Source organism: Aulonocara sp. 'chitande type north' Nkhata Bay, linkage group LG20 (assembly GCF_057382095.1).
Source record: "Aulonocara sp. 'chitande type north' Nkhata Bay isolate Kocher_YH1m ecotype deep benthic linkage group LG20, A_spYH_male_GT1.1, whole genome shotgun sequence".
NCBI classification, from domain to species: Eukaryota; Metazoa; Chordata; class Actinopteri; order Cichliformes; family Cichlidae; genus Aulonocara; species Aulonocara sp. 'chitande type north' Nkhata Bay.
This window is the reverse complement of record NC_141363.1, coordinates 5,746,748-5,759,852: the sequence shown is the minus strand read 5'-3', so window position 1 is coordinate 5,759,852 and position 13,105 is coordinate 5,746,748. Positions and strand designations below refer to the sequence as shown.

General features: G+C 39.7%; 1 protein-coding gene across 2 annotated transcripts in view; it reads right to left on the bottom strand.

Annotated features, from left to right (window-relative positions):
* Positions 1-11,618, bottom strand: part of cntn3a.1 (contactin 3a, tandem duplicate 1) — an 81,956-nt gene extending 70,338 nt beyond the window's left edge. For both annotated transcript variants that reach the window (XM_086278973.1, XM_086278974.1), the window contains exons 1-2: positions 11,083-11,618; positions 1,189-1,332 (exon numbers count right to left, since the gene is read on the bottom strand). In XM_086278973.1, the coding sequence (XP_086135099.1) occupies positions 1,189-1,243 (55 nt within the window). In that variant the 5' untranslated portion in view covers positions 1,244-1,332; positions 11,083-11,618. The remainder of the gene's footprint in view (positions 1-1,188; positions 1,333-11,082) is intronic.
* Between the last annotated feature and the right edge of the window lie 1,487 nt (positions 11,619-13,105).

Genomic DNA, 13,105 nt, shown 5'->3' with positions numbered 1-13,105 from the left:
AATGCTCAGTTACTCTGTGTTACCAACTGTGAATGTCAGGCTCAGGACTGAAGCAAGGGGTGTGCAACACAATGCTTTTCAGAAACGATTTGCCCTCTGCTCCTTTGTTAAGCGTTAAATTGCTTTGAATAGCAACGTCTGAATGTGGGTTCTGCAGCTCGTGATTGCAAGAGCAAATTTTGTGACTGCGCAGACTGCAGCCCTAAATTGTCTCCTGTAGGCAGTTTGTCTGACATCAAAACTCTTCCAGGGTTTCCATCGATGTCAAAGACACTGTCTTGTCTGTATATTTAAGAGAATGCCTAAGTAGGCCATAATATGCAGTCCAGAATTGTGGTATAGATTGTAATCCCATAGCAAGTCACAGCTCCCCGAGGAAAGCCTCATTAGACGTCCACTGATGTGTATTGGAATTAGTGATAAGTGGTGCTAATTGCCATGTAGGCAATTTTAGGTGCCGACATGCCGTCGCGCTTTTGAAAAAGAAAAAAACAAAAGACCCGCGTGTGCACGTAAATTCACACAGTGACAGTCACAAACACATGCACGCACACTAATTATTTTAGGTCCCAGCTGTGAGGAGGGGCTGCTATTTTGAGCAAGGCAACATGAAAGATTACTCATTCCTCAAGATACTGTGCTCATGCAACAAAGCCCTTATTCATCTTGCTCTCAGTTTCAAACTCTGACATTCTGCAGAGAGCTACCATTTGACCCCGAAAAATTTGTAAGGGAGGAAAATTAGGTTTCTCATTAAAAGCAAGATCACAAAGCAAGATTCCAGTACTACGACCGGCGCGATCTCATTTAGGTAACAATTGAGGCGCTATTTAAAATGAATGACTGCACGCTCAACTGATAGAAAGAGGCTGCCTTTCAGAGATGGAAACCTGGCTGATTGTTTTTTGCAACAGGATGCAATGCCTGGGAAAAAACAAAAGAAAAAGAGAAAGAGAGAAATAGTTGCTATGCACAACTGAGAGATTGTCGATTTTCTTGCCTTGAGCTGCCAATGAAAGGAACAGCAACATGAACATTTCCTAACATTTGTAAAATTGTTCAAAGCTTTGGGCACTCTTTTCCTTAAAAAAATCTTTTATTTTTCTCTTTTAATTTTAAGAGCCATCTGTTCTGAATTCAACATAGACCATAGGCATCAAGACAAGAATACACGTTTGGGAGGCTTACCTGCCAGGCGTTCCACCAATGACAGCAGCACTATCAGTTTCCATAGCAACTTCATTTTAATGGTCTCAGGTCAATAAAAGCTCACTTCCAATCACAGGTGTGTAGAATCACAGCTTTGTCCTTTCCAGCACTTTCACTGTTGTTCTGTCAAAAAAAAAAGAAGAAGAAAGAAAGCAAAGGGGAGGAAACCATTAAACATTCAAAATCTCTAATCTCGATTCAAAAGAGTTGGATGGATTTCATGAGAACCATTACTGTCCATGTTTGTGACATATAAAACAAGAAGTTAATGTTAACATGTAGAAAACGTATTTTAGGTAACAGGTAATATTTGGCAGGTGCTTTTTGTTTTAGCTGCAGATCTTGTGGTGCACAAAAGGCTTCCACTGTTGCAGAGTTTGCTTAAGTGTGCTCAACGTTTCATAATAGGGATCATGGCTGCGAGAGAAACATAAAGGGATTGCTCACTTGTGCTCAAACTTACTGAGACAAAACAAAAAGCACACTGGTTGTCAGACACATCCCTAGCACGTAATAAAGTAGCGTCCTGGCTCCTGGATTCTGCCTGAACGAGGGGGATTATGTACGTCTGACACAAAGCGCTGACTGTACACAGTACAAAAACATTTTCAGTCCCCCTGGGAGACTTGCAATTGATTTTCTCAAAGGCTAAACTGTAATTTATCTCTCCTTCTTACTTAAATGAAGTCCCAAACAAGTTGTGATATGAGAATAAGTTGCACTCCTCCCGTCACTGATAAACAATGATGCAGCCTGTTTATTTGTTTAAATACACATACATCCCTAACATGGTGATAGCCAAGATCCTTTCTGATAAAGCAGCAGATAAATGTTTGCGTACGTGAGGCTGCGTATGGAGTGAAAAAGGATGAAGGGGGGAAATTAGCCATTGCCTTTGTTCAAACCGACTCTCCCTGGAACATTTAACTGACTGATGGTAAAGCTTCCTCTGACTCCAAACCATAAGCATGCTGAAATAAATGAGAGGGGGGAATTAATAAGAACATACAGTGTAGTCTATCAGGAGCCGCGTGCCAAAAAAGCAGAGACAACTGAACGATTACGCTTTCTCAGTTATATGCGCGCCTTCTATCCTTGCGCCGCTGAAAAGCATGATAGAGCATACTGATGCTTATGTGAATATATCAACTGCGTCCCTGACACATTTGCCTACACTATTCCTCCTTCTGCATGTACTTAACCATTAAAGGCAACACTTTTCCCCTATAAATCTCATTATGGAGATTGGGTTTAGAGAGTCATCTTAGTTCCAACTTATCTCGCAGTTATTACGATGCAAATGTCAGGAGTAAATGTTGGCTTTCATTAATAAAACAGAGACACTTCAAATCCCTCCAAGGGCTCCTGGATATTTTTGGAATGTGCCTCCTTTGAGTGAATAATTGTGAGAAATGTGCTGAATAAATTACTCAACATTATGTCTTTAATTGAAAAAATAGGAGTCGTTAAAAATTCCAGCCGCACACTTGCGCATTGCTACTTCAATGTCCGGGCGACATCTAATGTAACGTGCATGTGTACAGTTTTAATTTGACTACTAAAGTAAACGTGTGTGTCACCACGGGCTGCAGATTGAACTGTCACTGCAATTTGACACTCGCATTTCGACAAACACTTCATGTTTTTTTAAAAAATGTTCAAGTAATTGTTTTGTCAGCCATTAAACGTTTTACAGTCTGGTCATCTAAAATTAATTTATCCTGCCCTGACAGCAACACAACTGAACATGACCGGAATGTGTGAACTACTGAGAGGCCCCATTCAAAAAAGCTACTATCTGCTGGCCTCTAACACCAATCTTTTGATCTCTATTAGGCTGCAAGCCTCGAGACACGAGACATCAGACAACAGGGTTAGTGGAGGGACAAAAGAAAGCCTTTTGATCCAAAGAAGCTCAGCACTAAGATGATGTCTAGGGGAGTTGAGTCGTGGCCAGCATTTGACTTCCTATTCAGTGCAAATCGATTAGCCTCGTGACCTTAAGTGGTAGCGACAAGGCCAATGACTTACTTTCATCACAAATTGATTCTCTCATTTGTTTGCTTTATCAGATGAAAGTTAATGATAAGGAAGGCTTTCAAACTTTGCCTTTCAAGTTTCAACCTCTTTCATGTTGTTGGAAAAAAAGCCCGTGTTTGAAAAATGGATTATGATCAAGGCCTGGAATGACAGTCCTGGCCTAAACATTTCCTGACCCAATTTGCACAAACTCAACAACACTTAAATGGAACGCAGCCGCAAAGTCAGCCTCTCACTGCACATATGCAGATGAAAGTAAAGGAGAATAAAACAGGTGCACTGCATGTAATGAAGAACACACATTTGTATGGTTTCTTTCTTTTTGACTAATGCCTTAACCAGTTTTTCAGTACAAATCCAATCAGAATATTTGAAATGGTTTGCATACTCATTTGCCACAATAACCTTATACCAGTACCAGCTGGGGGACCCTGTTATTTCTTCTCTCAAGCAGTGAGATGACACGCAAACACTCACTAACAGCGCTGTCTTCTTCTTGTCACTCGTCAAGTTATTAGCCTGAAGCTTTCAGGTCGGCTGGTTGACAAGAGCTCATCCAACCAAATCGTCCATGTTACTTTGATAAAGAGAAAACCCTGCAAAGTTTTGAAGCTTTGAGACTGAAAATATCTGAATTGACATATTTTGCTGTTTGGTCTAAATTTGTTCTACACAGCTTTGAAGGCTCAAGAGACTAGAGTAGCAGCCGCGTTCAAACCAAGCTGGACGGTTTGCCATCAAATGGAAAACGATACACAACAGGAACTGTTACGGCTCAGGACATGAGGCTGATTAACAGTTTTACTCAAAATTATTGTACTGCGATCCAGAATTGAGTCTGCATTATTATATTTTTGGTAATATATACAAATATGAGCCAGAATATGTTGAGTTTGTTGTTATGACTGAAATAAAATAACTATGTGGAAATTCTTTAATATACAACACTGGATTTTGTAAATTATTTAATTTAAGCTAAAAGAGTAAGGCTCTACATTTAATTAATCTGCAATGTGGCAGATTTAGTTAAATACAGACAAAAAGCTTCTTTTTTTCTGTAACCAATCAACCAACTTAGGCATGACTTCACCAAGATTTTCTTTAGTCAGCTACATCACTGTATATCATAGCAAGGCAATTGAAAGTGGTTGCTGGGTGGGAGACAACCTTTCTCCAATCATTGTGTGACTAAGACAACACATTGCAATCAATCCGCACTAATGAGCATAATTCATCAACGACTTGGCTCAGCTATCTGCCAGCTGGTTGTATTTCCCTACGTTAAAGCAATGTTGCTGAGCACCTATGTTATCATACAGTTAAACTGCCAGCTTACAGCAACTATGTCACTATTTGTGGAGGAATTTCTGAATCTCTGTTTTATTTAACTATGAGCTTCTGGTTGGACTCTTAATGTAAGTAGTTGGTGTGATTCTTGCCATATATAGACAGCAACAGATTTGTGTCTTTTACTTATTTATCACAGTTAATTGTCATATTATGACAAGCGGATTGCAATAATTGCCAACTTGACCCCTGAAACTGATAGCAGACTGAGTACCTTATTGCTGTGGTAGCACCATCTTAAAGAACCAAAATCACTTTGAAGATGGCAACTGACTGCAAGTGGGCAAAGTCCAGATCCCTGTCTTCAAGGCAACCATTTCAAAGACAGTTAGCAAGTTCATTACACATGGCCACAATAATTTTAATGAGCTCCAACCATCGTTTTCCTTAGTGTGTCTCTGGCATATGGTATGTCAAACCAGCAGTCTTATCAGCAGCCAAATGCTCAAGCATCCACCCACCCAGTGAACTTGTCTGTTTTAAAACCCAAGGAAACGGAATTTATTTGCGCATATAAGACAGGAAAATCAGCTAATACCCACATTTAAGAAGCTACGCCCATCAAATATTTGGCATCTTTGCTTAAAAATTTACTTCAGTGACTAAATCGCGCTTGTTTGGTTTCTGTCAATCAGCTAATGAGTTAAACTTGAAATCTTCTCTGACTTAAAGGAGCTTATGAGAGAACAGCAGAAAGAACTTTGAATGCAAAACCGAGTGTTTCGTTTTACTTTTGAGGATACGCAGCTGCTTCCAGGGAAGCTTCAGATTTGTAGAGACAAAGCACTCCTCCAAATTTCAGCGTTGTCAAAGTGACACCACTCATCCTCTTGTTCTCTGACAGCACCAGCTGGAGCTTATAAACCATAGACTACAGTTCAGTAAACCGCACACTTTGACAGTGATGGCAACTGATTCGACCCTCTCCCCTACACCCGATCTTTCAGCTGTCATCAGTTTTTAGGGCTTAAAAATATATTAATAGAAGGTTACTCTGGGTCCCTTTTGTGGTTGGAGAGTCCAGATGAAGATAAAATTCACACTAAGAAGCAAGAGCATCCCCCACACACACGCACATGCACTCCCTCCAGCCCCTCCCGGCCCCCAAGCTCTGAATCATGAATGAGGCCAGACTCCCACACTCTGCAGGAATGAGACAAGACCAGGAGGAATGGCATACAATGCTGCATCTTTAATCACCTGAGCTGTGGCTTCACTTAATCTGCAGACACCAGCTCGATCAGTGTTTTCCTTGCACGTGTGGCTCATCTCACAGCTCCGAGTGCCTCCGGTCATTCAAAATTTATTTTGTGGTGATGCTCAACTTGAGACTGGTAGTAGTAGCAAATGTGAAATTATTTCTATGTCCTGCATTCTTGGATTCACCACACACAAATCAAAGTTTAACAAGCACCTCCCAGACAAGTGCCACTAATAATGGAGTAGATAGTAGTGCGGTGAATAAGTCTTTGGCCCCTTCTTGATTTCTTTTTGCATATTTGTTACATTTAAGTGCCTCACATTATCCAGCAAGTTTTAATATTGGACAAAGATAACCCAAGTAAATACAAAATGCAGTTTTAAAATGATAATTCAATTTATTAGAGAAAAAAAAAGCTGTCCAAACCTACCTGGCTCTATGTGAAATAGTAAATGCCTCCAAAACCTTCTACCTGGTTGTGCCACCCTTGGCAGCAAGAACTGCAATAAAGCTTTTATGATAACTGGCAGTGTGTATTTCACATCACTGTGGAGGAATTTTGGCCCACTCTTCTTTGTTATAATTCAGCCACATCAGAGGGTTTTCAAGCATGAATGGCCTGTTCAAGGCCATGCCAAAGCATTTCAACTAGGTTGAAGTCCAGACTTTGACTCTGCCACTCCAAAACCTTCTTTTTTTTTTTTTTTTTTTTTTTTTTGGTTTTGTTTTTTAGTCATCCAGAGGTGGACTTGCTGGTGTACTTCGGATCATTGTCCTGCTGCATAATCCAAATAAGCTTGACCTTTAGGGCAAAAACTGATGGCCGGACATTCTCCTTCAGGATTTTCTGGTAGAGAGCAGAATTCATGGTACCATCAAGTCATCCAGATCCTGAAGCAACAAAGCAGCCAGGCCATCACACTACCACCACTATAAATGGCTGTTACTATGATGTTCTTATTATATAATGATGATGTGTTAGTTTTACATCAGGTGTAAGGGGACTCAAACCTTCTTGTCTCATTAGTCCAGAGAATATTTACCCAACAGTCTCGAGGTTATCAGGATTTTTTGTGTTCTTTTTGGTCAGCAGTGTTTGTTTTCCTTGGAATTCTCCCATGAATTCCATATTTCCCATTTTTTCTGATTATTGAGTCACGACTTTAACTGAGGCAAGTATGGCTGCAGTTCTTTAGATGTTGTTCTGGGTTCTTTTGTGATCTCCTGGATGAGTCATGTAATACTAAATTTTTGGTAGGCTGGCTACTGCTGGGAAGGCTCACTACTTTTTCTCTAGTTTTCTTCATGTGTGAGTAATGGCTAGAAATGGCTCTGTAACCTTTTCCTAGCTGACAGACGTCGGTGACTTCGTGTGTTGATGTGTCACTTTTTTTTTAGATCTTTTAACCTACTTATTAATGAAAAGATTATTTCAAAACTGCATTTAGCTTTTTCACAGGTTCCTTTTGTCAAGTATTAAATATACTTTTTCACTGCACTACATGTATTTTAGATGTTTTTTTACTTTATTTTTATAAAGGTATGTAGATATTGACTATGCTTTGTTTTCATTGTCACTATGGGTTTTGCTAAATTTTAACATGGTGCCATATCTGTATTTGTAGCCCCTTGCACAATTTAAATGTGACTGTACTTCTCACTGTATTAATTATTGTACTACGTATAAGAATTCAACACAAGTGCAATGTTGACGAAGCACAGAAGAATCTATTTGCATATGATGAGTAACAACAAAACTTTCTTTAGCTAAAGATTTTATGATGCCCAAATATTTTTTTCCGTCTTTCCCACAAATGGCACACCGCAGGAGGCAAAGGAAGTGCCAGTGTATTCCCCAGCCAAGATTCTACCTCAAATAGTGGCACAAGACAAAGAGACTAATAGTGTTTTGATCTAAGCACACAAGCTGCAGGCGTGACATAACACATGCCAGCTTTTTCATTTCTCCAGACCGCACCAGGAGCGCTCCACTAACGCGCTCATTCCAATCTCCCCTGTGACAAGAGCAACTGAGCATGTTGAAAGGTTCTCCCTGCTTGCATACATGCTCCAAGACCAGATTTTAGCATAATGAGCCAGTGTGTGGTAATAATTTAGAACCGAGAATAGAGCCATGCATCTAAATCCATTTCAACATTTTCTAAAAACCCTTAAAAACATTGCTGCTTACGTGGTTAAACCCATAGAAACAAATTAATTGAAAAAGTCTGAAATTAGTAAGATATATACATGGTTTTGGGAAACAGATATGTAGATAGATAATAAGTACTGATTATGTACTGTCTTTAATTTTACCTCATGTTTTTTTTAGATCTTAACGCCTTCTTGTGTTTTATAACCAGAGAGTCAAAATTTCATTGCCTCGAGCAAATGAACTCTACAAATCAACCTGCCTTGCCTTCTCTTACAAGTAATTTTAACACTCTATAAATGTTTTTAGGCACAAGCTGACAATCCCAGTGCACATGCTTTTACTAAATTACCAATTAAGGATGCCAATTAGGATAATAAAAGCCTCCCAATTAATAGTTCTTTAAATACACTAATTTAGCACTTGCTTGATCTCAGCTGTCATCATGGGAGGTAATTTTCTGCCCTTGATGGAGAAAAGGCAAACTGCTATTACTGCAAGGAAGACAGATCCTCTAAGACAGATTTTAAGTCTCCGTAAGGACCATTGTTTAAAGCATAGATAGATAGATAGATAGATAGATAGATAGATAGATAGATAGATAGATAGATAGATAGATAGATAGATAGATAGATAGATAGATAGATAGATAGATAGATAGATAGATAGATAGATAGATAGATAGATAGATAGATAGATAGATAGATAGATAGATAGATAGATAGATAGATATTCACAAGCCAGTGGTCACACAACACTGTAATGGGTGCTGACTTGCCGTGACTGACTTAAGTTGACCTGACTACTGCCATGATGGCAGGTTTGCATGTCCATGATAGCGGTACCAACATGAAGTGCTCCCATCTGTACTTGTGACATTCTTGCAGCAGAACCCCGCCCTGCGGCTGTTTAGAAAGGACAATACCTGCCTGCCCACAGTGGGAATAGTGAAGGACTTTCAGGATCACAATCATATCCGGACGCTTCATTAGCCAGCAGTTAGTCCGGATACGTCTTTTATTGAAGATGTGTTGATGTGCTCAACAGTGGTAGCTTCGATGAATGACCACTGCACAGCTGCAGGATGCACTACTCCAGGAATGGAGACACTTGTGCAGTCCATGTGTGACCTGCATCACATCCAGAGGAGGCCAATTCCCCTTCTAAACATTTTACACATGCATATATTATAGTGTTGGTCTAGAAAATATCTTTAAAGCACAAACTTGCACTTTTTTTTATCAGTGTGGACATATATTTCCTTTTTTAATGATAAGCAATTATGTATTTATGTCAATAAACTACAATTGAAAAAACTTGCCTATTTACTTAATTAATTTTCTGAGCTTTCTCACAGTTCATGTCTAGCTCATTTTTGTCACAACCACAGATTGACAGAATTTTGTCTTTTTACAGATTTGTCATGTTTAAAACTAGTATATAAAATGTCATTTTAATGCGCTTGTTTGCTGCTTCATTGGGGTTCATAATGCAGAAAACTTTGCTTCCAGTTCTCAGAGCAACTGCGCCTTGTCAATGTAACTTCTCGTATACATGCAAGAATTCTGCGTTATTTCACTAAACTGAATACTGATGTATTACAGTTGTCATTATTAATATTCCTATAAGAAGAAATTCAAGCAGTCAGTTCTTTTGGTTTTGTTTTTTTACTTTTTAATGCAATAGGTAAGCATATTGTCCACACGGATTAGCTTATGCACTGCTGGTGTCCCACTTACTTATTGCATAGACAACTGAATAAAAGATGAAGACTAAAGAGTTTAGCTCTGCAGGTAAAATGTCCATAGTCTGCACTTCTTTGCATGTGAACTCAGAGACAAGTATGAACAGCAGAAACACAAAACTGAAACAGAATTTTAAAGAAACCAAGTGACTCATCCAAATAGATTTGCTTACTTGTTAAAGTAATAAAAAAAAAAAAAGGCAACCCCTACTTGAACCAATCAGAATGCACATGCGGTACTTTTGTCTTTGCCAACTCAGACTCCTCTTTCCTCATCCAGACCAGGCTCAGCGGGGTACTATGAACTTCATGTTCACCCTCCTCCTTTTTCTGTCCCGGTGACATCATCAGAAACCTGCCCAGCCATAAGCTCACTTCCCCAAGGAGATGTGTAGTAACTCTACAATTCCAGTCACTTTAATACAAATGTTTAAAAAGGAGATACTGCACTTCCAGTTCGGTGGAAACAACAAAATCAACAAAACTATACCCAAACATGCAGTTGAATGTATGCCAACATGAAACAAAAACAGTATTGTGAAGCATCCCCTGAGGTATCCCTAAGAGAGGGGCAACACTAAACACTGACAAAGGGAAGAGTTAATAATCAAAACCACCTCTAATATATTTAATAGCAAAAGCACTTTAATTTACTTAATAGCAGAATCACAAGCAAAGAAGATCCATATGAAACATATGGACGCTTGATTTCACGAGATTAACTATTTCCAGCAGAGTCGGATGCTAAAGGACTTTAGACAATCCGAACCAATCAAGCGAGGAGCGCGGTGCAATCAAAGAAAAGGAGAGATGATGAGACTGGACTGATTCCAATCCCCTGGTGATCACTGACGGCAATGTGTTCTGCCAAAAGGTTTTAAATGAACGAGGAATGATGGTCTGGATTTGTGCCTCACAGAAAAAGCTGCACGGTATAAATGATGGCCATGGCCAATTAGGAGACGCAGAATGTGATTTTATCTGATGAGAAATGGCACCAGTCAGCTGGGATTTCAAAGCTGTTAGTTTTCTAACTCATGCATGGCAATAATGGCATGGACACAATGCCGTCACTTGTGCAATTGAGCGCTGAATGTCTAATATGTGGGTGTGAATGTGTGCTCCGTACTATTGATGGGATACTTCAAAAACAAATGCATATTATAAAATGAGCAAGGCAGTTTCTTTGACATCACGTTTCGGTAAATACCTAAAATATTCAGCTTTACTCCACTTTACTGTGGTTTATTTCAGAAGTGGAAGTTGTAGACCGGTGATAACAACAACCTCGTAGCACAGGCATAAGAAATAATCAGTACTGTATCGGGAATAGTGAATACTGCAGCTTCCGTAGAATACCGAATAAAGTAAATAAATGTATTTCCTTACCGGAATACATATCCTCTGGTGTTTGCTGTCGTTCATCCCTTCTCGTATATCCATGATACACCGCGCATCTCCTCACTCCTTCACCCAAGCAGGTCCCCAGATCGAGTAGACGACTACAGTTTAGTTGGTCTCTTCAAAGTGCGGGTGTTGCTCTCTCTAAATACACCCAAACTGCTTTCTTTCTCCTTTCTTGAGGCAGACTACCCTAAATGTAAGCGCTTACTCTTTTCATCGTCGGTCCCAGTGTTTTCAGCGTCTGAGTAATTACCAGCACCTCGGTCCTCCGCTCTCCTCACTGGTACATTAATGTAGGATATCCCGATGGTCCCGCATGCACCGCGGGCAGGCGGATTTAAACCAAGCCCTTAGCGGTGGTAGTTTGCGTAGTGAACGTTTTGAGGTTGAAATAATTGTTGTTGGGTAAATTCGTTTAAGGAACACAAAGAGTTCGCGAGCAGCTTAAAACTGGTTTTTGAATGCGCGAGTCCAGCTCGTCTACACGGTGAGGACTCCAACTGCCTGCGCGCGCGGCGCCGCTGGCACACGGGACATCAGAGGTGGATGCAGGAGGGTTTGGCCTGCGTTTTTTTTCCAAGCTGCAGGTCTTCGACATTTCCTCAAAATGTCATGATCACCTATCCGGGTACAGCAGAACGGATCTGTATAAAGTAACTGTAGTTTTATTGTTTCTGGCTGATAAGGCAATAAGGCACGGGAGTTATGTATGCACACATTCATTTTATTTGGGGGGATAATGAGGATTGTCTAAAAAAATGTATTTCTTAAGCACCAAAATTGCTAATTACGCAGAATTGACCTGTAAGCTATTGCCGCAAATTCGTGGGCTAATGGTTTCATTCTGATGTTTAGTTGGTACTTATTATACATAATATGGGTCATATTTTCTAAAGTGATGCCATTTATTGTACGCAAAATCTTAAAATGGCTTTGAAGCCAATTTAAAAAAAAAAAGTTCAATTATGCAAATTACGTAAAAACTGATTTCATTGCTGAAAAGTTAATAGAATGAGCTAACATGCACAGTGCCACACTTTATAAGCTCACCTTAATGGAGTAAATTTCAGTATCAGTTCTGAGTATGTTTTTCCTGGTGGTACCACAAGCCAGTGTGTCTGCTATAAAGCGAGCTACAGATCTGCTCCATATACGTATCCCAGTAAGCCATAACATTTCTACTCTAAAACCTGCAAAATGTGATGACGCCATTGCTGATGAGTCAGAATACCTGAAAACACCTGCGTGCATGTGAAGAGCACGCTTTTATGAGTGTGGAAATATTAAATTATTCTAATATATAATTATTTAATGTAAGTGGAGGCACGACTTGTAACCCTTTTTTTTATTGACTTACAGTCTAAGGCCACAAAGAACACACAATTAATAGTTAATGAAAGAGAACTCAAACACAGAAGTAACTTATAACTGTTCTGTACAAGAGCATCAGGTACAGTGGGGCAAAAAAGTATTTAGTCAGCCACCGATTGTGGCACCGGGAGTTGAAAGTCCGTGTTGCTCGGCGACAGCCCCAAAACATCACTGCTCTCGAGAAGATCTGCATGGAGGAATGGGCCAAGATACCAGCTACTGTGTGTGCAAACCTGGTAAAGACCTATAGTAAACGTTTGACCTCTGTTATTGCCAACAAAGGTTATGTTACAAAGTATTGAGTTGTATTTTTGTTATTGACCAAATACTTATTTTCCACCCTGATTTACGAATAAATTCTTTACAAATCCTACCATGTGGATTCATGGATTTTTTTTCACATTCTGTCTCTCACAGTTGAAGTGTACCTCTGGTGCAAATTACTGACCTCTGTCATCATTTTAGGTGGGGGAACTTGCACAATCGGTGGCTGACTAAATACTTTTTTGCCCCACTGTAAGTTCATTATAGTCAGGCACTGTGTCAAAAGATGCTCTGTGTGTGTGTCTGTGTGTGTATGTGTGTGTGTGTGGATTGCTTTTTATTTTCACTATGTAACTCTGAAAAGAAACTTCGT